The following is a 26,168-nucleotide window of genomic DNA, read 5'->3' as shown; positions in this document are numbered from 1 at the left end:
TTTGCCTTTGGCAAAATAACAACTCCTTTGGTTGGAAATTGCTTTGAACGAGTATACTTCCTGCAATGCAAGGGTTAATAACCCCTCAACTCTGATTGGCTGCTGGCCAGAGCCCTAGCATATTTAATTGCACTGTCAATTGAGATGATTCTTTTCAAGGTAGGGAAGACTCCAGCATGATTGTGTGGCTTGGTGCAGCTTTGCTTCTGGTCTTCGGACTTGCTCTTATCTCTCTCTGGAGGCTAAGACTAAAGAACCATGGAGATGTAAAGTACCCCAAGAGCTTACCTTCACTGCCTGTCATCGGGAGCTTGCTTCACCTTGGGAATCACCTCCCTCCTCATCTTCTTTTCTGCGGTCTACAGAAGAAGTATGGCAGCCTCTACTCCTTTATGATGGGATCCCATTATGTAGTAGTTGTGAATAATCATGAGGATGCCCGGGAGGTCTTGCTGAAGAAGGGGAAAACCTTTGCTGGGAGACCTCGCACAGTGAGTAATCCATATAAAGAACACCTTTAGTAATAATTGGAAGCACCTGCTGTGTTTTATTATTACATACTGTTATCATATTGAGCACTCATTAGTCATTACTTACATAGAACATTTGTGGTTTGACAGCTGAGTTTTAAACTCCCATAAAAACTTAGATAGTGAGGACATCAGGTAAGAGAGCAAATTAATTCCACAGTTGTACATGCTGTCTATATACAGTATATCAGGGGCAGCAGGGATGGTGTAATGGTTAGCATTACTGCCTCACAGCACTGAGGTCATGGGTTTAAGTCCCACCATGGCCATAACTGTGTGGAGTTTGTATATTCTCCCCGTGCTTGTGTGGGTTTACTCTGGGTAATCCAGTTTCCTCCCACAATCCAAAAATATACTGGTAGGTCAATTGGCTCCAACAAAAATTAACCCTAGAGTGTCTGTGTGTGTACATGTGGTAGGGAATATAGATTGTAAGCTCCACTGGGGCAGGGACTGTTGTGAATGTTCAACTATACTGTGTAAAGCGCTGCAGAATATGTGTGCGCTATACAAGAAACTGTTAATACATAAATAAAAAATATCAGTATATAATTCTTCTGTGCTGCAGACAAACGTAGAGGTTAATAGAGTAAAGGATCCCTTAAGGTGCCCATACACGTTACAATTATTGTATACAATATTGTATACAATATCGCATCTCATCCGATCTGGGTTTTGCGATGACATCAAATGAGATGAGATCTAGTACAAAAAGTACGTGCTGCACATACTTTTTGTACTAGATCTCATCTCATCTGATGTCATCGCAAAACCGAGATCGGATGAGATACGATATTGTATACAATATTGTATACAATAATTGTAACGTGTATGGGCACCTTTACACTTGTCAACTAATTGTCTCAACAAATTGAACCTGATTGACTCGAGATTTATCCTATGTGCAGGAGGTTCAATCTCTTCCAATCTCTTGGTTATACCCAATGGCACAGGATTGTGGATTGTGTCCTACACAACAGGCACATCAGATCTTGTCAGATAAATTGACTCAAATTGGATGAAATCTCACAAAATCTCACAAGTGTAAGGGGCCCTTAAGATATTGCATAAATTGGATGCCACATTGTTCTTCATAACTTTATAGTGAAATGCGTTAAATTCTTGCATTAAAATAAAACATACTTGTTTGCAGCCCCCCCCCCCCCCCCCCCACCCCACCCCACCCCTAGTACTGATGTAGAAGGACGGCAATGCTTCAAGGTCAAAGAGTTAATTATCTTCGCATTAGAACTCTCAAACATTTCAAAACAACAATAACTCAAGGGTACACTTCATATTATGCAGAATTGAAAAGGACAGGCTTTTCTTATTATCACACAACAGTTAATAAGCTGTAATAGACGGAAATTTGTTAATTGAAATAGTTTTACTTTTTCCAGAATTATGGAGTCATTTTACATTACACTGTATTTCAGTAACTTCACCAGTGACCGTTATAACTAGAGACAGGATTATATGCATTTGCATATTTGCATATGCATTTGCATATTTTGCCCATTCTCACTGCTTATTGCATATTTTATCTAAAATCTAGTGATGGTGCATATTTTAGGCCCTGCCCCCTTTCCACGCGTGAGTCACAGCACTGCTTCGCCCTGCTGGTCAGGTAGTGGTAGAGTGTGCAGGCTGGGGCAATATGTGCGCAGTGTGGGGAACCTTGGATGTACGCTATGTCTGACACTGCTCTAGGCTGCCAATCCATGTTTATAAAAGTCAGTCGGGGCGGATGCCATTACGAAGCTCCTGAACCTTTGCCTGCCCCTGGCCTGGGACTTTACACCAAGAGACAGACTTCTGCAGCAGAGGAGGTGGGCAGAACGGTTGTGACATCACGCGGTGTGGAGGAAATGCCATGTCACAGTGAGTATGCGGCGCAGGGAGGAAGCCTTCCACTGCGCCGCCCTCACACGCTATGCTGACATTTGATGAATCGGCGCTGGAGACGAGGGTCCGTGTAGTTGATGCAAGAAGAGCTTTGGACGCTGCAGTCTGCTGTAGCAGCCAGGAAGAAAAAAAAAATCCTGTGTACAGCACTAGACATCTGCAGATGCTGTGGGACTATTTTTGAGGTTTATTTGCAACTAATTTTATGCTGATTTTTAAATAAATAAGTTAAAAATTACTTTTTTTATCATTTGTATGTAGCATATTTTAACACTTTTCATGCATATTTTAAGTATTTTTCATGCATATTTGCATGCATATTTCAAGCTTTTTATGGTGCATATAATCCTGTCTCTAGTTATAACTGTCTAGTATGGTTATACCTGGATGTAGAGGGGAGCATTGCTGCGATTAAGGGGCCCATTTATCAAACAATATTTGCGGCTATTTCCCTGAATATATACCTTTTTTGGAGGTTAGGTGTAAATATTAAGCATCCCCAGAATGTATGAAGGATTTTGTCAGAGAGTGAACTAGAATAAGGACCAAAGTCCAGCAGAAGATTTAGTAATTTTGATATTGCAAAATAAATCTTATATTCTCTGTAACCACTCCTGCCGCTAGCTCACACCGAGATGTTAGGCCACTTAAATCATTCACATTCTGGGGCAGATGTACTAAGATGGGAGTTCTTTTGAAGATGTGATGTTGCTCATAGCAACCAATCACATTCTCTCTATTATCTTCTAGAACAGTGGTCAGGAAACTCGGTCCTCATTACCCCACACAGTGCATGTTTTGCATATCCCCTCACAGAATCACAAGTGAAATAATTAACTCCACCTGCGGACCTTATAAAATGTGTCTGTGAGTAATTAGTACACCTGTGCACCTGCTGGGTTACCAGCAAAACATGCACTGTGTGGGGTAATGAGGACCGAGTTCCCTGACCACTGTTCTACAAGATACTAAATAAATAAGAAGTAGACTCTGATAGGTTGCTATGGGCAACATCCAATCTTCAATAAAACTCCCATCTTAGTACATTTAAACCTTAGAGAGACAAAGTGATGAGAAAGTACCAGCCACTCAGCCCCCAACTGTCATTTTTCAAACACAACCTGTAACGTGGAGCTTAGGAGCTCATTGGCTGACACTTTATCTCTCTCCAAGGCATAGTGCATCTGCCCCCATGTGTCACGCTATGCATTCTGCCAATTCACATTATATACCACTCTGTGCATACCCCAAATCACATCAGTATGGGGTCATTGGGTCGAGCCTATTTAGGCAGCAGTGCATTGGGTCGACCACTGAAGGTCAACAGAGCTTATGTCGACACCTGAAATAGGTGTACATTGCTAAGGTTGACAGAGTTGGAAGGTCGACACAAGCATTCGATCGCCAATGTCAAAGGTTGACATGAGTTTTGCCTATGGTCAGGAAGATGCCCCCCTCCCCACTTCCTTGACCATTGCCCTTGCCAGTTGCCTCCATGGCTCACCTCTAGTTACAGCCCTGATGAACAGTGTAAGAAACATGTTAGTACCATCATGTATGAGTAGGATTGTAAAGATTATGGAAGTGGCACTGGCAGCCAGGTTCCTTTGAATTAATCATGGCTTATAGTTTTAGGAATGTCACCATAGCAAGGCTGCAAACATAAACTGTGGGGCTGGTGTTGATTCTACATCAATTTATACAAATATTGGTAATCCCAGTGACCGTTAGTGTAATAGTACCAGCGATAATGACATGAGGCAGAGCTACTGTATCTATTGTCCCATATCTGGAAGATTGCTGGTATACGGGGGCAGCGTATTAATATTGCTATATCTGGGTGGGGCACAGGGCAGTGCACAGAGGAGAATGGTAACAGTGGCACATAGAGATGGGGGAGGGGTACTAAGCTGCTAGAGGGGTGCAATAATATGTGGAGTGCAGCTCGAATCAGTGCAATACAGTATACATCCAATCCATACTCAAAGTGTCTATAAAACAGAAATAAAGTGGGAAATTTAATAGGATGAGAGATTCAGAAAGTGAGAGATTTAGAAAGAAATCTCCATTTTTTTTTTAAAGCGGCAATCATTTACACTGCAAAACCAGTTGGATTTGGAAGTGTAAATGATTGCCACTTTATAAAAAATGGAGATTTCTTACCAAGTCTCTCACTTTCTGAATCTCTCATCCTATTAAATTTCACCCAATGTGTCACTTAAAACCACCTGATGTGATACACACAGGTGAAGCAAACAGCAATCACTGTTTCATATTCCTTCATAGGTCCTTTACTGTAGAATCGAGTTGAAAGTAGATCAAATAAATACACAACAAATAGGTACATGTGCCAACTTCCCAAGTATCACTGGGAAGATGGCGGCAGTCGAGGAGGAGGGGTAGTAAGTGGGTGTCCTCCCCTGCACCCCTTGCATTAGAATGGTGCCCTCTGTGAAAAACTTGTTTTTAACATTTTATTATTTGTAGGGGATGTAGCCACAGGTGTGCATCATTTGGTCGACATTAAAAAGGTCGACATTCAATAGGTTGAGCACTATTGGTCGACAGGCCAAAGATCAACACATGAAAAAGGTTGACATGAAACCTGAGTGATATCACTAAACTAATTGAGCATCTGCCAGTGATGGCTCTGAGGTAGCACACTATTACATTCTATGTAACACTTTTCTTTTACTAATAAATAATCTCACTAAGGGGCCCATTTATCAAACCATTTTTGCGGCTAAATCCCCGAAAACAAGTTTTGCCGTAAATATTAAGTATCCCCTAAATGTATCATAGTGGGACCGCAGCAGGAATCTCCAATCCCTGCTGCGATCCCCCTGCACCACCGCCGGCCGCATCCCCCCATAGGTTTCTATGGGGGATGCGAAGCTGCCTGATGTATTAACATTGGGTAGCCCGGCTTCACACCCCTGGGCCAGGGGCGTAACTAACTATTCAGCGCCCCCCCGCCGCACGTTTATTCGGCGCCCCCCACCCCCCACCTAACCTGCCCCCCCTTCTTACCCGCGGTCTGCGTCGTCTCGCCCGGCTCTCTGTCGGGACCTTCCTGACGTCTCGGTCCCGGCCGGCTCCTGCTGCTACAATGAAAACGGACTCTTAGAAAATGGCTGCCCCCATACTGCAGACAGAAAACTGTCTGCAGTATGGGGGCAGCCATTTTCTAATTGTCAGTTTTCATTGCAGCAGGAGCCGGTCGGGACCGTGACGTCAGAAGGGTCCCGACAGAGAGCCGGGCGAGACACAGACCGCGGGTAACTATAGCCCCCAATTTCTCTGCGCCCCCCCCGCCGCCGCCGCGGGGGCTGCGGAGCTATAGTTACGCCACTGCCCTGGGCTATCGCCATTCTGATATGGCGATCGCCCATTGTAGCCTATGGCAGTGCGGTAAGAGGGGTCGGCGGGGGTCAGTGCATAACCGCGCATGCGCTGACCCCCCGGCTTCCGGGTTAGGCCTTCGCAGGGACGGGCTCTTTTCGGAGCCCTGTCCCTGCGCCCTTAAAATTGATACATTCCCCCGATATGATCGCATTTTACGATACGATCCTGGGCGGTAATATTCCGCCTAACACTTTTCCTTAAATATCTTAATTCCATTTATCACTTTTGTATCACTTTCTGTACATAGATCTGGCTTCTTAAGCACTACAGACCCCCATACACTACAGCGATTTGGCCGATTTCACCAGTTCTCGACGGATCATGCCGAGGAATCGGCCCAAATCGAATGTGTGCGATACACCGCAGTAGTGTGTGTCCAGCTTAACATATTTTAACACTCATTTTTTTTCACTGTCGTGCTGCTCTTGGCTTTCTGGCTTATGCTTATTTTTGGGGTGCTGTACCCTGTACCTAGATACAGTAATAGGGACCCCCAATACGCAGAGAAGCCTTGACGATTGGCTTGGGGGATTTCCATGTATTTGCAAATATATGTAACCAGGACCATGCAGATTTAAATCCTGGTTACTGTGGGCCTTATTCTAGTTCACTCTTTCTGACAAAATCCTTCTTAGATGGACAAAACCATGTGCACTGCAGGGGGGCAGATGTAAAATATGCAGAGAGAATTAGATTTGGGTGAGTTATTTTGTTTCTGTGCAGGGTAAATACTGGCTGCCTTATTTTTACACTGCAATATAGATCTCACTTTGAAGTAAAACCCCACCCAAATCTAATTCTCTCTGCACAAGTTACATCTGCCCCATCTGCAGTGCACATGGTTTTGTCCATCTAAGAAGGAATTTGCCGGAAAGAGTGAACTAGAATAACCCCCTGTGTGCTGGGGGAAACAAAATGCTTTTTTTCTCCCTCTGGGACTGCCAGATTGGGCTGTGATTAGCTGGCTTCCTTTATGAAGCTACTCCCTGATTGTTGGCCATAGCCAGCTCCTATAGGCTACAGCCTTTTTAAAAAAATGCTCAGTCAAGTCGCCGCTTGACTGCACATACTGTATGTTAGTCTCGGCTACACTCTGCAGGTCTGGGAACTGGCTCGCGGCAGCGCCTCTTCTCCAGAGTGCCAGCCCCCCTCTGCCTCAAGAGGTAGGAGCCGCAACTATATATTTAATAACCCAATTGTCTATTCCTGTTTGTGGCAGACAAAACCCAATGTTTAATGTTCTATTTTTTGCTCTTAAATACCTTTGGCTCGCTGGCCTGACCTGGATGAGCCATGCGAGGGGACACGGTGCACTTAAAACTATGTCCATGTCGACTGTGTCGAAATTCAGGACAAAAAACAGTGAAAGACCCCATGTCGACCTTTGACTGTCGACCTAACTCATGTTGACCTAACGCATGTGTCAACCAAGACACCTGTCGACCATGTGCCATGTCGACCTAGACACCTGTCGACCTTGAAATGTGTCGACCTTGAAATGTGTCGACCTAATGGTGTCTACCTAATGACTGTCGACCAACATGAGGTTGACCCAATGATCCCATTCCCACAGCCACCTGTAGGTCTGCTAATAAAAACGGGATCCGTTTGAGAAATACAATGCATGTGAAACCTCAATAGACCCTTTTGCACTGCAGTTTTAGAGCCTCACAAGCTGTAAAAGATCTTCCAGCCGTAACAATACTCAGAGATTACTCCTGAGATCTAGAACCTGTTCCTCCATGAGATTGCCATAGGTAAGTGCTCATGGTCAGCCTGTAGCAGGGATTTTGTGCCTGAGCATGATTTTATTGAGACTCCTTTGATAACATGCAATACGTGAATGATGTGTGTGGTTTTTGTTTGTTCATGGTTTAATTTAACTGTGTTCCATTGATGTCAAGGTAACAACTGATATTTTGACAAGAGATGCTAAGGATATAGCTTTTGCTGACTACAGTCCCAGCTGGAAATTTCATCGTAAAATGGTTCATTCGGCACTGACCATGTTTGGGGAAGGGACCATCGCCATTGAGCAGATCAGTAAGTAAACCGAACATGTCATCATTTGTATATGTCCAGGAGATCGCAAACATCTTTCATCTTATTGAATGCTCAGCACATGCACCAAGTATTTACCATGTACTTGTCCTAGTTTGTACTGTAAATCACTATTTTCTTTTGTTCTTTTGCTCATCTATGTATTGTCAGGTGCTGCGGAACCTTTGTGGCACCATATACATAAACAATAATAATACTAAAAACTGATTTGTTTCAGAAGAATAATATGGTAACGTTTAAGACCATAACATGCGCCATCTTGAGGTCAAATATGAGAATACATGTACAGTAACTTTAAATCAGAATCAGCTTTATTGGCCTGGTATACTTGCGTATACTAGGAATTTGTTTTCGGTTTGCTGTGCAGCAGCCAGGTGGACAAGTGTAAACAATAAACAATATAAACAGGTGGGGGAACATGTACAGTCATACAGAAATGTATTCAGAGGGGACACAGTGTTAGCTTATGTGCAAAGGGTTATGGCGCGACTAGACAATGTTCATGAGTTCACGTGTCAACAGGTAAACCGCTTGAGGGAAGAAACTTTTTAGGCTGCTGGTGGACCAGGTGGGAATAGCCCTGTAGCGTCTGCCTGATGGCAGCAGGTTAAACAAGCCATGGCCAGGATGTAGTTGGTCCTTGACTATATTCGTTGCCCGCTTTTTTGCTCTGGACAGGTACAGGTCCTGGACAGAGGGAAGGTCCGTCCCGATTATCTTCTCCGCAGTTCTGACTACCTTTTGGTGTCTGCATTTGTCTCTCTCGCTGGTGGAGCCGTACCAGACCAGTATTGAGGAGCACAGTACAGACTCCACAATTGCGGAGTAGAAGAGGAGCAGAAGCTTCTGTGGGTTGTTGAACTTCCTCAGGAAGAATAGCCCCTGCTGCGCTTTTCCAACAATAGTATCAGTGTTGGGCCCCCATTTAAGGTCCCGGGAGATTGTGCTTCCTAGGAACTTGAAGGAGTCCACTAGCGACACCACACTGTCAGCAATTGTTAGCGGAGGAACACCAACAGCCTTCTTCCTAAAGTCCACTACCATCTCAACGGTGGGTTGAGTGGGTTGAGCTCTAGATGGTTGCTGCTGCACCACCGGGCCAATCGGTCCACTTCATGTCTGTAGGCCGATTCGTCCCCGTCCTTGATAAGGCCAATGACGGTAGTGTCATCGGTGAATTGTGGCTTTCAATGTTTAATGATATCAAACAAAATTTGGGTGCATATCTGTACTTGGATAACCCATTACTTGATATAGAGGGGAAAGTAAAATGCACGCCTCAAGTTAGATATTTTTTGGGTTAGGTGGCACCTGTCCAACTATAAAACCTAAAATAAACATGCATATGGTACAGTTCATTTGCATTCAGTATTTTATCTGAATGTAAAAATGAAAAATATAAATGCATTTGCACCTCTGTAATGCTACCTAATTCTAGAAGCACATTTTGCACTAGCTCACATTTCCACTTACTGAATCAATCCCATAATGTGGACTGTAGGGTAAGCTTGTCTGCCTGTCATTCTGTATGGAGCTCTGCTGACACTTAGTGGCCAGTCTTTGTAAATGCATTACTGTCTATTGGAGATTTTTATCTGGTTTACTTGCATTTCTAGTTATGCAGAAAATGTATGTAAAACAATAAGCAAGCGTAGTATAATCTCATCCTCTTTGTTTAAATACTTTGAAGATCTGTAAATATGTTTTCTCAGATTTATTCTGTCCATTTTTGCTGTCATTTCACAAATGGTAAATGTTTATGCAGCTTGCTTCATGAGCCATGCTACAGTATTTGCGGAATAACATTTGCTATATGTGTATATGGGGACATGGTGTGGCATAATGTGTATAAGAGGCACTACTGTGTGACGTAATGTGTACACAGGGAACTAAGATTTGGCATAATGTGTATAAGGGGCACTACTTCTACTACTGTTTGGCATACTGTGCTAGTTATAACCTATGCAGGGAGGCATTGGGTAATTCAGTACTTGAAAAGGATCTGAATTAGAGTCCAAATAGATAACAAACTGGGGTGTAGTGCTCAATGTCACATAGCAGCAAAAAAGGCCAACAGAATTCTAGCATCTATAAAAAGGGGTATGGAAACTAGGGACTTAAAAGTAATTATGCCACTGTACAAAGCATTGGTTATACCACACCTTGAATATGGAGTACAATTCTGGGCCCACACTAAAGGACATCAAAGAACTGGAAAAAACCCAAAGAAGAGCAACAAAGCTAATTAAGGGAATGGAGAATTTAAGCTACGAGGACAGATTGAGCAAATTGGGACTGTTTACACTAGAGAAGAGACAAATATATGAAGGGCCAATATAGGGAACTGTCAAGCACCCTTTTTACTGCAAGGAAGGATTCTAGGACACATGTGCAGGAGTTTAGATTCGAAGAAAGTTTTCATTCCCTTAGAAGGAAACATTTCTTTACGGTCAGGGCAGCCAAACGATGGAACTCTCTTCCTGGTGAAGTGGTGTCGGCAGACACAATAAATAAGTTTAAAATAAGGTTGGACAAACATTTATTGGTTAAAAACATCCAAGGGTACAAATAAGAATCATAATCTGTCTTTAAAAATATTAGAATACACTACGTATAACAAGCGATAAGCTATTAAAACCTAGGTTGAACTCGATGGATGCAAGTCTTTATTCGGCCTTATCTACTATGTAACTATGTATACATCATCTCCAAATATGTGTCCAGAGTTTTCCCTTCATTTTTGAAATGTGCACTCTACAGTGGTCAGCATCCCATCCAAGAACATCATAGTCTTTTGTACGCGTGTGTTTCGATCTCCCTCCTCCTCCAAACTTAATAATGTTCTGATGTGCCTGCACACTTGTAATTTTGTTTAAAGCATTTTAATCTCGGCATTACTATTATGTTTAAAGTAACAATTCCATCACAGTTACAATACAGGTCGAGTATCCCGTATCCGAATATCCGTTATCCGAATTATTCCGAAATATGGACATTCCAGAAAGTGAAAAAAAAAATTTTTTTTTGCTAAAAACTCACTGGGGACATTTGTAACAGCATCACTGGGGACATGATATGTAACTGGCACTATATATGTGCAAGACAATTATTGCTTGGCATTCAAATTCAGTGCTGAGATAGTACACACATTTTGTTTCACGTTTTGAAACCTTGTTTTTTGAACAAATAAAATATATTTGTGTGTATTTTATGTGGTAATAAAATATATTTGTGTGTATATTATGTGTTTATACAGCATAAATGCAAGATACTTCAAAATACATAATTGAAATATTAAAATATTCCGAAATACGGAATAATCCGTTATCCAAAATTCTCCTGGTCCCGAGCATTTTGGATAAGGGATACTCAACCTGTATAAACAGTGACAAGATCGGCTGTATCCTCCACTGGCGCAACAATACATCCCTTATTTGTAGAGTGGGGTCCTCTTCTCCGATAATCACGATATGTGAACACCTGAGTAGGAATGTGAATAAATGCTATACATCCCTCTTGGGGGAATAGCGTTCCTCTTCTCCGCCTTAGGAGTAGTCACAAGATAACACAACTCAGAGGGAATCTCGTCCTATGGTTTCCTCAGATATGGTAAATACGCTCCAAACATTTCCCCCCAAAAATAAGGATATTATATATGGTGTAATACCATTTATTGAAATGACCATTTTAAAACTACAATTCATAAAACATGGGAGTGAAAAGATGGTAGAAATGGACTGTTACTGAGAATGGTGGAGAAGTGAAGTAGCAGCAGTTCTCAAGTTCGCATATAAATGGCAGTGAGTCCCGGGAAAAACACAATCAGATAGCAATATCAGGAAACAGATCCACGTCCATCCAGATTAACACCAGTTCAAATGAAGAGCTCCAGAAAACTCCAAACGCGTTTTCAGCCACTTCCTGTGGCCTTTATCAAGGAGAGCCTAACGGAAGTGTCCACCACAAGGCTGCTATCAGCGCACTTTGATAGAAATTCTTGTTCATTTCTTTTGCATCACAGTTACAATGCTTCAAACCATGTTGGCTCTATCCCTCGCACATAATAATGTTCATATTGTGATTGTCGACAGCATTAATGTCAACAATTGTATATTATTTTTGCTTCATCTTTGACTTTCTTTATAAATTGCCTTAAGGCCGACATACATTAGTCTGACTTGTCCTAAGGACAAGTCGGACCAATATGCCCTTGAGCTTCCCTGGCAACTCACCAGGAGGCTCACATACAATTTGGCACTTATTGTTCTATTTTTACATGGAATAAATTGCATGCGATTTATTCCATGTAAAAACTTCTGGGTAGCTGGCGGGAAGTGGCTGTTGAATTTGAAAAAATATTTGAAAAGACTGGCCGGCCGGTTATTGGCTGAGAGAATTTTCTCAGCCAATCAGAGCCCGGCCAGTCTTTTCAAAATATTTTTTCAACGTCACTAGCTGCTTCCCGCCCTGCCTCCTGCCAAATGCTGCTACTAGGTCCCAGTTGCCGCTGTGACCCCGCCCTCCGCCGCTGCACACACCTAGGATTGGACCCAACACATCACCACTGATGGGTTCTATCCAATAAATTTAATGTGCAACCCGTCTGCCCTCCCCACTCTGATCTGATGTGCACGGGACCGTGCATCGTCGGAGGGGATGTCAAACACATCCAATTTTGCCTGATTTCTCGGCCCAATTCGCCGGGATCGGGCGAAATTGGCCCGAATCAGATGAGTGGGCACCTTTTAGATCCAGCTAATTGGCGACTTATCACGGTTTCGCTTCTATTATACTGGCTGCTGACAGGTGTACTGATCCCAGCCTGTGTCTTCTCCCTATACCATACTTGCCTACACTCCCAGAATGACCGTGAGGCTCACGAAATCCAGGTCTGCCTCACGGTCCCCCAGGAATGTAGGCAAGTCCCCCACAATCCCCACAGCCTTTCACAGTTCTCTCTCAGCAGGGGGTCCGCGGAGACCCGATGATGCAAATCGCATCATCGTGGTCCAGCCCCCCACTGTGCAATGCCTGTAATACTGGCCACGATGATGCAATCGCAATCCTACTCCTTTTGTGGCATGCCCACCAGCCCTTCTCCCTGCTTCCTCTAGCTGTTTGCCATCTCACGGAGAGGACAGCCTAAAAGTAGGCAACCCTGCCCTATACTGTTTCCTCCTGCCATCCATAAGACTCAGATACTGATGCCAGACTATCTCCGCAACCACTTGCACAGTCTACATTTTATTTTACTTAAAACAAAATAACAGAATCAGTGGCATAACTAGATATTTGTAGGTCCCGTGGTAACAGTGGCGTAACTACTGTAAGGCAGCCCCAGCGGCCGCTTGGGGGAGCAAGCAGTGGGGTCTGTGTGGGCGCCGGCACCTGCTCGACGCACTGATATGCTGCTGCCTGACGCTGCCCACTGGCTGAGTACCGGAAGCTAGTCAACCGCTGCGTGGGTGTGGCCATGGCAGGGATGACAAATCCCTCCAGTGATTTAATTGACTGTACACAGAGCCAGCTATTGGCTACTGTGTACAGGATGGGTGGACGGATCTGCATGCTAGGATGGCCTGGGATGCGTCGGAGCCAAGGGAAGCAGCAGTGTCTGCTGGTCTCTCTTCCTCTCTCCTGCTTCAGCTTCTCCGTTATGCGTGTGACGTCATCACGTTACACACTGGGGAAACACGCTGGAGAGGAGTCTGGGAGCAGGGGGGAGCAAAATTTATTGTAAGGGCCCGTATGTACCACCTAATGGTGTTAATTGTATATAGCACATGTTACTTTGACAAATAAGGTGGGCCCCTTTCAGCTGTGGGTCATATAGTAGCTGCACTCTCTACACCTATGGTAGTTACACCCTTGAACAGAATACAGAATTATTCCTAGAATTGACAAATAAGTTTATGGCCTCAGTTTCATTCTCAGCTCATCTGACCATTGAATCCACATGTGAATACTGATCTGCAAACAACCAATGTACATAGAAACAGTGTTTACAGCAAGAATATTTATCTCATCTTCTGTATAACTGGCTGCAGCATGGACTGTCACTGTGTACTTTACAGTATTTTAAAAACAGTTGCTCTGATAATAGAAGTTGAGTAAATAATGGACTGCAATGATAAATAATGTACTGAAATGGTAAAAGGTCTGGTTGGCTGTGAGGCTGTATATGAAGTTGTTAGCCCCGTACACACCTGGTGATTTTCATGTGATAACCGCTCACCTTTTCCCACAGATGCAGAGACTTTGCAAGCAGTTTGCTTTTTCCACCACCAAACTAGGGATGGACATCACATTGCGATGTTTTACAACCATCAATGTTTTTTTTCCGATGGTAGTAGTTTTACCATTCAATGGCAGCATGCCAAGGTTTGCCAACACTGAAAGTCATATGCACAAATCAAATTAATATTTTATCTATCAAATTATTTTGATGACATGATCAGTGACCATCAAATCTAAATATTCGATATCGGACACCCAGCCATCATTTGATGGTGGGCTTCCGATGTCCACCCCTACTCCAAACCACTACATCCAGTGGTATAGGGGCTGCTGTACAATTGGTGTGAGTTAGAACCAAAATCCTACTCTATGGTAAAAGGTGTTTCTCTTATCTGTCACACAGATTGTGCTGGGGGCATTGTGTGTCACTGTAATGTTGTGTCTAGACTAATAAGCTAGATCTGTTGGAACCATACAAAGGGCTGTTCTCCGATATGGACGAGGTATAGTCACCATAGTAGGCAATATTGTTGTTTTTGAGTAAAGATCAATTAGTTACAGAGATAATGTGGTGTGTGTGCTATAATATCATTAATAAGACTTGAACTGTGAACTGCAAATACTGGCGCTCAGGTCCTGGCAAACAAGATGCTAAATGAATTCACCTCTGACTCTAGAATAGTGTTTTTATGAAGGGTGTGCAGAGCCATGATGAAGAACTTTTGCACCTTCTGAGGGGTAGACGTGCTCTCTGTTCATATAACAGAATCTCTACCCACTGCCCCCCCCCCCCCCCCCCCCCATCCCTATTTATCTATCCTACGTTTTGTGATTCACCTCTTCTATAGAAACATTGTATGTGGCCCAAAAACCAAAATATACCATACTTATTTACTCTCCCGGATCCAGTGGAATTTTTGGGGAAGTCCCCGGCACCCACAGAAGAGTGGGTGCCCACCTCCTAGTGAAATGGGCATATGGTAGGCTACCTGCAGTTGATAGGAGTGGGCAGGGAATAATGATGCATTTCTGTGCCAATTGCAGCATTTTAGCCCCGCCTCTATGCAAATTTGCCCCAAAAGCCATGGCTGCTGCCCCCACGCTTATCCGCTGCTGTCTGGCCGAGACTGATTACAGGCATGCCAATCTAATGCAGAGCAGTAATCAACACCCAGCCCCTTACCTCTCAGTACTGTGTGTGCGGGTGTTTCAGGGGTGGTAGGCTAGAACTGTGCCTAGGGTGTTGTGACACCTTGCACCGGCCCTGGGTTCAGTATAGGTTTCTTCCAACAATATGCCCTCAAACCTAAACTATCCAAAAAGTTGTCTGACCAGGCACCAAGAAGGTGCGGATATATATGTGTGAGGATACGTGTGAGGATATATATATCGGGGTATGGGGTGATTGAGGATTTACTGCCGTTTAGAATCATTATATATCAAAGGAAGTACTCAGAGACTTTATTCCTTTTATTGCAGTTTCCCGTGAGGCTACCTCCATGTGCCAGACGCTCACTGCCTCCGACACCCTCCCGCTGGACATGGGCCCGGAGCTCACAAGGGCAGTTAGCAACGTGGTTTGCTCTCTGTGTTTTAACACCCGATACAGCAGAGGTGACGCAGAGTTTGAGACCATGCTGCGCTACAGTAAAGGCATTGTGGACACGGTGGCAAAGGACAGCCTGGTGGACATCTTTCCCTGGCTCCAGGTACAGGATGACATAGCAAGTTAAACTGTATTCAAAACATTTTGCAGCCTTCTTATACACAGTATTCTATGATGCAGTAAGTTAAGGCTGCTGTCTTTATGGATCTGTTGGCTATAGTCTACCAATTCTTAACGTAACTTAGGCCTCTTCTATATATGCATCGGTGGGTACAGCTCAATCTTGTATCAGCTATGTAGTAGAACTAACCACATACAATATAATCTAGTTGGTTACTTTAGTTTGACCAAAGTCAACCTTAAAATGCACCATGGGTGGGATATAATATGGCCTGAATTCGGGAGGGGGGGGGGGCGTGCGGGATGCCGGCCGATCTCAGATATTTTTTAAAGGGGCAATTACTTACATGTCATGGTTTTGCATTGTAATTGACTGCCCCTTTAAAAAGCATCCGCCCCATTTCTGAATAAGCAATAATTGCCAGGCTGAAATGAGTACGGAATTTGTTTGACCATGACCATATCTGTGGTCGACATGTAACCCCTACTGTATGACCCAGGACCTGTTTCCATCGGACTTGTACTCTATCAGATTCGTGTACAAGGCTGAATCAACAGAATATTTATATACTGGCCTGCATGCTTCCTACTGTCTAATCCGGTAGGAAGCATGCAGTGTACACAGCAGCGGCATCTTTAGGTGTCCCTGCGCATCGGGTCGATTCGGATATCAAACACATGCGATTTGGCCCGATTTCTCTACACAATCTCTGACAGAATCAGGTGAATACAGGCCAAATCGCACTAGTGTATGGGGGCCTTAATACAGTTTTAACAGCTGAAAGGAACACAAATCCCCCATCTAGTGCACACAGTCATCAGAATGGAGATGAGGGAAAGATAAGTATGTCCTTCCTACCGCTCTCTCTTCTGTCTTTCTCTCTGCAAATGCTGCAATAAAGGAGACTACTGATGACGGGATCTCCGGTGAAATCAGTAGAGAGTAGGGGGGTTATTTTGGTTCACTCCTTCTGGCAGATTCCTTCTTAGATGCACAAAACCATGTGCACTGCAGGTGGGGCAGATGTAACATGTGCAGATTAGATTTGGGTGGGGTTTTTCTTCAAAGTGAGATCTATATTGCAGTGAAACAATAAAGCAGTCAGTATTTTCCCTGCACAGAAACAAAATAACTCACCCAAATCTAATTCTCTCTGCACATGTTACATCTGCCTCCCTGCAGTGCACATGGTTTTGTCCATCTAAGAAGGAATTTGCTAGAAGGAGTGAACCAGAATAAGGCCCTAGAGCTCCTCACAATTCCAAGCCTTCATTAGTAGCTATGAAGCAATTGGAGGCATGTAAGAATCGCGGGGGAGAAATAGAACTTCATTCAAGCGCAGTGACAAAATAGAAGAGCAATAAAATCTTAAACTATATACAATGCCCCTTATTTAATAAAATGTAAGGTTGCAAGTTCTCATTAAATATAAAATGTCGGTAAGCTGTGTAATTATAAAGGCCTTGTTTTACAGCAGTAGGTCAAAAAATGCTAAAATGTAAAATAATTAAAAAAATAAATAAAAATGTTTCCATGGGCTTATTGCAGTCTTGTTCTTTTGTGGCAGATATTTCCCAACAAGGACCTGGCGTTACTGAAGAAGTCGGTGGAAGCTAGAGACCAACTTCTCCAAAAGAAACTGAAGGAGCATGAAGTAAGTACATAAATTGTACATATAACATGGAAGCTGAAAAGTCAAAGTAAGATCCTTATACAGAGGACTGTAGACAGCCTGGGCGGAGCCTAGTAAAGCTGGGGGCAGGGCCTATTCTCAGAGGTTTGGCCGAGCCGCCTCTTAAAACAACACTTGTGGATGTGAGGTGGGTGAGTCAGGGGAGAGTGCGATCAGTGACATCGCTAACCCCCCCTTCAGGCAGAGGAGATTGCTGCACTCAGTGATATCCGCCTCCCTGCACCAATAGCAGACCAGCACACAGAAGCATGTGCTTGGTTAGAGATAGATGGCCAGATTCTCTAAGCTTCAAAAGTGATAAAATGGAGAGTGATAAACAGCCAGCCAATCAGCTCCTACCTGCCATGTCACAGACTGTGTTTGAAAAATGTCAGACAGGAGCTGATTGGTTGTGTCTCCATTTTGAAGCTTAGAGAATCTGGCCCAGAGTCTGCGCTGGATCATATGTAAGAAGAGGAGGGTGAGAGGGGGCCTGGGCCCTTACCAAGCCTCTCCAACAAGCCCTGGTAATAGGTACCTGCTCCCACCCCCCTTCCTGACAGGCAGGGGGCATTACGATGGGCCTGCCCAGCATTTCATGGGCGTGCCCGCAAAAACGGTGGGCGCACCCACATGACATCAGCGCCTGCCTCCAATTCCTCAGGAATCATTCAAATGAAAAGTAAGTCCTGGCATACTGTACATTACAAACTGAGGAAAAATAATTCGATGGTGAGCGACCGTCAAATGTTTTTTAATCTGTGTAGGTCTGAATTACCCCCTGAGTAATCCTGTGGAAGCATGTGGAGTCATGTCTGTGGAAGCTCAATGATTGTTGTATTGATATATTCTGCAGGATACGTTTTGCAGTGAAACAATCCAGGACTTGTTGGATGCTCTTCTGAAAGCCAAAGTCAGCATGGAAAACAACAATAGCAATTTCCCCCAGGGCATTGGACTGACGGACGATCACATCCTTATGACCGTCGGGGATATATTTGGAGCCGGAGTGGAGACAACAACTACAGTGCTGAAATGGGCCATCGCCTATCTGCTGCACTACCCGGAGGTGGGGGAACTGTGAAGACTTTGTAGAGCTGCGTCGGCTGCTGGTGGTGGTGGAAGTAGTATGTGGGAATCATGTGATGGGTTATTTTGGGGGAGATGTACCAAACAATGGAGTAAGATAAAGTTGGGAGAGATAAAGCACCAACCAATCAGCTTCTAATTGTCATTTTACAAGATGTGCTAGGAAAATAACAATTAGCTGATTTGTTGGTACTTTAATTCTTTCCACTTTGGGGGATATTTATCAAAGTTTGAGTAGAGATATATTGCCCGTTTCAAACCTGATCCCACTGCTGCGAATACAACAGGCAATAATCGATACACTGCGCATGTGTACTGCGACACATAGTGCGCATGTGCGAGGACATCCTGCGATGAAGTCCGGCAACTTTGGGGCCGATTCTGGTTCACTCATAGTGAACCGAATTCAGCCCCTGCCGCAATGGTCAGGGGTTGCGCATGCGCATTTCTGCACATGTGTAAATCCTGACTGCGAATGGCTGCAGCGAATTACACAGTCGCTGCGCCATTTGCAGTGGGGAGGGAAGGGAGCGGCGCAGGGCCATGGGAACGCCCAGTGCTTCATGACCGTCCCCATGAAAACGCTGGGCATTCCCATGGGTACGCGAGCGGCCTGATGCCTGCTGGGGGCGGGCAGCTGACATCACGCGTATATTCGCCGGGGCAGTGTCACAGGGACTCTGTAAGCTGAGCCGAGTCAATCAGAATGACCCCCTTTGTCTATACACATGTTGTTACAATGAGTTTTGGGCATATTCGCTCGGATGCGCAGCCGTACACATCCATCCGCACAGCGTGCACATTGATGTGCAAAGCGGGATTTAACTACAGCGGGGCGGTGCCTTAACTGAATGCTGGGCACTACAAATTTGCGACAGTGCGATCGGGTCTGAACTGGGCCCATAGTGTTAACCAATCAACTTCTCTCATTTTACAGGATGTATTTGAATAAATAACACTTAGGAGATACCCTGCTGGTACATTACCTCTCTCAGCTTTATCCCTCTCCAAGGCTTGATGTCTCTTTCTTTGCATGTATTGCAGAAGGGTTGTCATTATAGAATATAAATGTTCAGAGTGTAACACAAATGCAATGGCTTATTTTATGCTTATTACTGTTGTATCTAATCCTCAGGTCCAGAAGAAGATCCAGGAAGAGATGGATGTGAAGGTCGGGTTTGGAAGACATCCACTACTCAGTGACCGGAAAACCTTACACTACCTGGAGGCAACAATCGCTGAGGTCCTGCGTATTCGCCCCGTGTCCCCGCTGCTCATCCCTCATGTAGCTATGCAAGATTCCAGGTAGGAGTTAGTCTACTGCTGTGTTGTGTTGTATGAGCGATTATTAAGTGGGAATGTGCAAATCTATCCATTTATGTTTCCCCAGCATGAACAGATAGGACTACCTGGTCTTGTCCCATATGGACTCTTATGGATTGAGAAAGGCATACAATTGGTGTAGTAGATATCTACTATAAAATGTACTAAGTTGTTTTATGTTAATGTGCCCATACACGGTACAATTACTGGGTGCGATGAGATGCGCGCTACCATCACAATGCTCAGGTCAAAAAGTGTGTGCTGCACATACTTTTTGTACTAGATCTCATCTCATCTCATTGCAAAACCGATGAGATGAGATGTGATGCGATATTGTATACAATAATTGTACCGTGTATGAGCACCTTTAGTACCTTTTATTATGAAAATGAGAGCACAATTCCAAAAATAAGAAAACTTATGATTGTAATGGTAAATTAGACATGGTCTGATTTAGATATGTCCTCAACATCATATTGTTTTCTGAAACATTGGTAGTTGGCATACCTTTCCTGTGCCCAGGGGCGGATTGGCCCGCCGGGAAACCGGGCCATTTCCCGGTGGGCCGGTCCAGATTGCCACCTGGCCGGGCCACCGACCCTGCTATCAGGGCCAGTGCTGGCGTCATCCTATGCAGCTATGCTGCGGCCGCATAGGATGACGTCACCCGACTCCTGCATCAGCGGGGACCTGGAGCTGGCCGGGACAAGGAGACCCTGTGTGGCAGGACTCGGCATAGGTGAATAGTGCCGTCCCTCCCACGGCCCGGCAGCAGCAGTGGCGGACCGCCCTCCCAGCCCCCTGGCAGCAGTGTCCGCCCCCCCAACCCCCCCCCCCCCCCCCCCCCCCGGCAGTAGGCGAGTACCTCCCGGCCCGGGAACAATTTGCAAGCACCACCCACACCCCCCCGCAGCGGTAGCGCGAGCAAACCGCCCCCCCCCCGCCCCCTTCCCCCTGCTTACAGATTGTTCCCGGCCCAGATCGCTTTACTAATCTGCCCCTGCCTGTGCCCAAATAACCACAGCATGTGAATCATGGGCACTGTCATTGCCGACAGAGGTGTCTACTCTATGTGCTAAGCATTAGACAGAGAGATATACTGTTGTACCAACCAGCCAGCTCCTAACTGCCATGTTGTGGGACAGATTTAACAACGAGTGTCATGTTTGTAAAATGACAGTCAAACAGAACAGAAGCTGATTGGCTGGAGCATCAATTATCTTTCAGAATGAGTGATAACAAGACTATCACTCATTGTTAAATCTGCCTCTCTATTTGAAAAAGGAAAGGAGCTGATTGGTTTGTACTTTATCTCTGGTCAATAAATGATACACCCACTACATATTGTAATTGTGCGGTGATGAATCACATTTATCTACCATCACTAAAACCTGCAACCTCCAATGTCTTCGTACGGCACCTACCTGTATTCTTGCCTACATTCAGCAGCACTGCATAAATATTGAGTCTCCATTTTCCAAATGCGGCTTGGCCCATTCATCGCATTTAATTTTCCACTTTTAAATACAGATCCAATATGCATGTAACTATAGAAGTTTAATAATTGCAGGGCTATAACTGGTTTTATTTGTTTACTAGTATTGGAGAATACACCATTCCTAAAGACGCCCGTGTGGTTATAAACCTGTGGTCCTTACATCATGATGAGAAGGAGTGGGAGAACCCTGAAGACTTTAATCCAGGTCTGGTCAGTGTGGTGCATGGAATGTGACTGTTGCTGGTATAACATACACTTTGGAAGCTGGTAAAAGTTTAAGCTAGCCATAATATACAATGTATAACTTTTTATTGCTGCAACATCATTGTATTGAGCTTTTGGCTCTGCAGCGATGGCGGAACTAAGACAGGGTATGGTGACCTTGTATTAATATAATTACAATTGCTGGTACAAAGGTTTTCTTACACCATGTCCTATTATATGTTCCCTTCAGATCGTTTTTTAGATGAAAATGGAAACCGCGTGCACTCCCCAAGTCAGAGTTACCTGCCTTTTGGAGCTGGGATTAGGGTGTGCCTGGGTGAAGCCCTGGCCAAGATGGAGATCTTCCTTTTCTTGTCCTGGATCCTACAGAGATTCACAATGGAGGTTCCGGAGGGAGACCCTCTGCCAGACCTGGAGGGTAAGTTTGGCGTCGTACTTCAAGTGAAACCATTCAAGGTGACCACTAAGCTGAGAGACGTCTGGAGGAATATTGAAATCCCCACATAAGTACTGTACGGTGCCACATTCATCACCAAACATCAACCTGAATTTCCTGGAGAAGAATCAGCTGATCTGAGGTCATCAGTATGACTGTGTAGATGCTCCCTGTAATACACGTTGCCCTTTCACCTGCGTGTGCAGTCACATGTCTCTCTGTTCATAGATGGTGTAAAGCCAAAATGTTACCGGCTACTGTTTTGTGACCAACACAAAGCTGCAGATTAAAAAGCACCTGTACCCTAAATACAGTGGATAAGGTGCAAATAGCCTGCAGCAGACACAGAGATTATCTATGCACACGTGCAAATTAGAAACAGATTTATTAACCTTTTTTTACTAAAACAATGTGAAAAGTTTGTTTTCAAAACATTTTTGTTTTTATGTTAATTATTTTAGTATCACCTGAATGTGTTAAAGGGCCTTTGTAGCAGTTTTCGTAATAAAACTGCTCCAAACCCTTTAATTCAGACCAGGGGGGTGATTCTAATCCCCACACTCCCCTGCGTGTTTGCGCAGGGGAGTGATGGTGAGCAACTGCACATGCGCATATACTGTTATATGCATGTGGAGCCGCTTGGTGCGAGCGGGCGCGGCGAACTGCTTCCATGAAGGTGCTGGCCGTTCCCATGTAAATGGGCCAGTGAAGCAGGTGCGGGGGATGGGCAGCTGACGTCAGTAGATGTCAGCTTCCCATACAGGGTGCCCGCAGATATAAGACACCAGAGAGGTGTCTTACATTTGCGGGCCCCTGCAAAATCATTCGATGGTCGGTGACCATTGAATGATTTTGTCCCAGCGCGCAAGGCTGTGCATGCTAAACATCCATTTGCAAGCGTGCAGGAAATCGGCGTGTGGGGGGGCATTCAGGCGGGTGGAGTTAAAATGATACGCAAAGCTGTGAACTTCGCAGCTTTGCATGTCAACTAGAATGACCTCCCAAATCACATTTCCCATATTTATAATGGAAAATATATACTGATAGTTCATGCAGTATATTCTACCAGATAATGTAATGTAGTGAACACACCATAGTCCTGGAAAATAGTCTAATGTAACATACTAATAATAGAGCACATGATGGTGATCATGTATGTGTACATTGATGGCTGCATCACAGATGATAGGGGATCACTGCATTAGGCCTGGCAAAATCAAAATATATTACATTGTACAAAAAGGTTCCATTATTAAGTTATTATCACTGGGATGACTTCAGCGTTGGTTACTTGTTTACTATTATTTACAACTACATTTGCAGTATGCTATTTTTAACACACATGTTGCTTTGCCAGGTAACTGACCAAGGGATGGCCATCGACCATTCATGATTTAAAATCGTTGGTCTGTAACCATTTGTAACTACTTTTACCAACGATGGGGGAGAACCAGACTGTTCCCCACCATCAATGATACAGAGCTATTAAATGTTTTTTTTTTTAGCATGCCATCTGACACCTGTGCAACCATGCCCCGGCCATCAAGGTTATCCATCAGTGGTACCATCGATAGTAACCAACCAATGGCCATCGCTAAACTGACCCTCTAATAAAGTAGTGATGTATAATACTAGTGTTCAGTCTGGAACCTGATATTAGAATAAGGTGCGGTACCCACTGGACATTTTTCAGGTATTTCTGTGGCCCTGATTAACTCTAGAGGGGAAATTAGTTCCAGGTGAAGGGTGTCATTTGCCAATGCTGCAATGTTTAAAACCGGGCAATGGCACCGCATCTTGTGCCCTTCGGCTGCCCAACCAAATTCCAATTTTGCTCAAGTGCTCACTACCCTACTGGGCTGCTACAAAGTGCGGCTATTTCCATGCTGGTCCAGCCGGACCGATGACTTCTCCTGGAATTGAATTCTCCCACTGGCATCACAATATTGGTGTCTCTCACTGTATAGAACCCAGCACTGCAGCCACAGCACTCCCCGGGGGCAGCCCGCACCTTCTGGTCCCCCAGAGGGCCAAAAAAACGGTAGGTTTAGGCTACAAAGTCACCCACATTCCTTGACACATGTGCATATACCTATTTTAGTGGCCTAGCGCCGTGACCCCTGTTTTCATTAATTTGGGGATGTGCACAGCTTTCCTCGAGGTGCATAGCCCAGCAGAGTCCCGACGCTGCAGATACTCATCTACAGCAGGCATCCATCTATGTAGCACTGCAATGTAGAGATGTCTGAGCTACATAGATGGATGCCTGCTTCAGATGAGTATCTGCAGCGTCGGGACTCTGCTCTGTGAACCGGCAAAGGCTGTTTGCGTGGGAATCAAGAGTGGGAGGGGCCAATACTCTGGACAGGGACACATGTTTTTTTAAAGTCACTGGCTGACAGGTGGCTTCAAAGGTGAGCAGGCCTCCAGGGAATCTTCCCTGTAAGGTCTATGGCCAATCCGCCCCTGCACATTATACATATGTTGCTTTGCACTGCTCAGGACTGTGGTGTGTTTTATACAGTGTATTAATCTGGTACATTTCATGCCTGATCAGTAATATATATATATATATATATATATATATATATATATATATATATATATTTATCAAGGGGCCCAGAACATGGCTAATGTCTCAGTCCAACATTCCCAGTAATACATAGTTTAATACACTTTGACCAGTGGGCTTCATACCATCCAGACAAGGTTGGGACAACACTAGAAGAACAACAACAGATATTACACATATAAAGATAATCTGCATTCCTTCATTGGCTTAGGTGCACACTCTATTGCTGTTCCCCACACCTTCATTTCCTCCCTTCACACCCCTCCATACACACGTCTCAAAACCACTCTTCCCATCCAAATGTCCTTAAATCACCCACTAGCTCGCCTTCGCCACCGCACACTGATAAATACAGAAACATTATGTAATCTTTCTTACTTTGGATAATTATGTGTTACACAACTATGGCTCGGAAAACAAGCCTGTATATTTAAAAGTATTTATTGTTTTTCTCTGTTACGATTTATTGTCACTTCTTTAGCAGGCTGGATATGTACAGCTTCATGTGTATAAAACCTGTTTTTCCTGTTGCACAATGTATCGATTGTTACACTTCTGACTGGTTTCTTATTTCCTAAATAGATTTAAAAAATAAAAAACGTTGAAACATGACAAGAACTAAGTCTGTTTGTGTGTTCGCTACTCATAACCGAGCAATCGTTTTTGATATACATAGTTCACCAACACTTCAAAAGATGAGGGGACACAGTAACGTAAACAGGGATAGACTTTTACTAAACAAAACTGGGTCTGTATGGGTCATGTAGCCGCAGCTGAGTAGGGTGGCCCAGAATGATTTTCAGTTGCAGAGTTGGGACATAAGGCCCAATTCAGACTTGCTCACACTGCTGTGAATTTGCAGCACAAGTGATTATCTGGGGTACTCTGTGCATATGCGCAAGCCGTTTGTATGAAGACAGCCTTGTCTTGGCTCTTGGTGGTTCTAGCCGTTGCATATAAGGATATGCAAGTACTTAACTGTCTAATGTCGGGTTAAGCTGGCCATCCATCTACAGATTGTCAGATTTGGCTGGTTGAAACAAAAACCTGGTGCTGGATGAGAGCAAATGACAGTTGACCATTTGCTTCAAAATGCTGGATAACTGCCAAACGGTCATTCAGATATTACCAGGTTTTTGTTCCAAAAAGACCAGATCCGGCAATAAATCTGTAGATGTATGGCCAGCTTTAGCTTGAAGATTTTTCTTTCCCGACAGACCAATAATTGGTGTTTGGTTGGGGACATACATTGCAATGATTAGCCCAATAAGTTGATAATTGGCTGGCCAGGCCTAGAATTTCACAGTGTATGGCCACCTTTAGAAATCAGCTACACCAAAGAGTTTAAAGGCCCCCATACAAATTGGACCTGATTTCCCCAGAAGCCCCCCCCCCGAGAGGGACACACCCGAGTAGGCATTTGATGTGCCAAGTTTTTCATATGATAAATCACATGTGATTTATCATATGCAACTCCCGGGGAGCTGC

The 26,168-nt window shown here is 44.3% G+C and overlaps 1 protein-coding gene across 1 annotated transcript; it reads left to right on the top strand.

Moving 5' to 3' along the window:
- The first annotated feature begins 140 nt into the window (after positions 1–140).
- CYP17A1 (cytochrome P450 family 17 subfamily A member 1) lies at positions 141–25,298 on the top strand. Its single transcript, XM_083149247.1, has 8 exons — positions 141–491; positions 7,745–7,883; positions 15,618–15,847; positions 17,433–17,519; positions 18,394–18,606; positions 19,762–19,931; positions 21,549–21,652; positions 21,902–25,298. Exons 1-8 carry the CDS (start codon positions 177–179, stop codon positions 22,177–22,179), a joined length of 1,536 nt encoding a protein of 511 aa, XP_083005373.1. The 5' UTR covers positions 141–176; the 3' UTR covers positions 22,180–25,298.
- Positions 25,299–26,168: the final 870 nt, after the last annotated feature.

Source organism: Crinia signifera, chromosome 6 (genome assembly GCF_055691185.1).
Source record: "Crinia signifera chromosome 6, ASM5569118v1, whole genome shotgun sequence".
NCBI lineage: Eukaryota > Metazoa > Chordata > Amphibia > Anura > Myobatrachidae > Crinia > Crinia signifera.
Note: the sequence above shows the minus strand (reverse complement) of the source record. Positions and strands in the feature narration are given on the sequence as shown.

Coding starts and splice junctions, on each gene's coding strand:
- CYP17A1 (XM_083149247.1), top strand. CDS start 177: ATGATTGTGTGGCTTGGTGCAGCTTTGCTTCTGGTCTTCGGACTTGCT. Junction 15,848..17,432: donor ACATCTTTCCCTGGCTCCAG/GTACAGGATGAC, acceptor CTTTTGTGGCAG/ATATTTCCCAACAAGGACCT. Junction 19,932..21,548: donor GTAGCTATGCAAGATTCCAG/GTAGGAGTTAGT, acceptor TTTGTTTACTAG/TATTGGAGAATACACCATTC.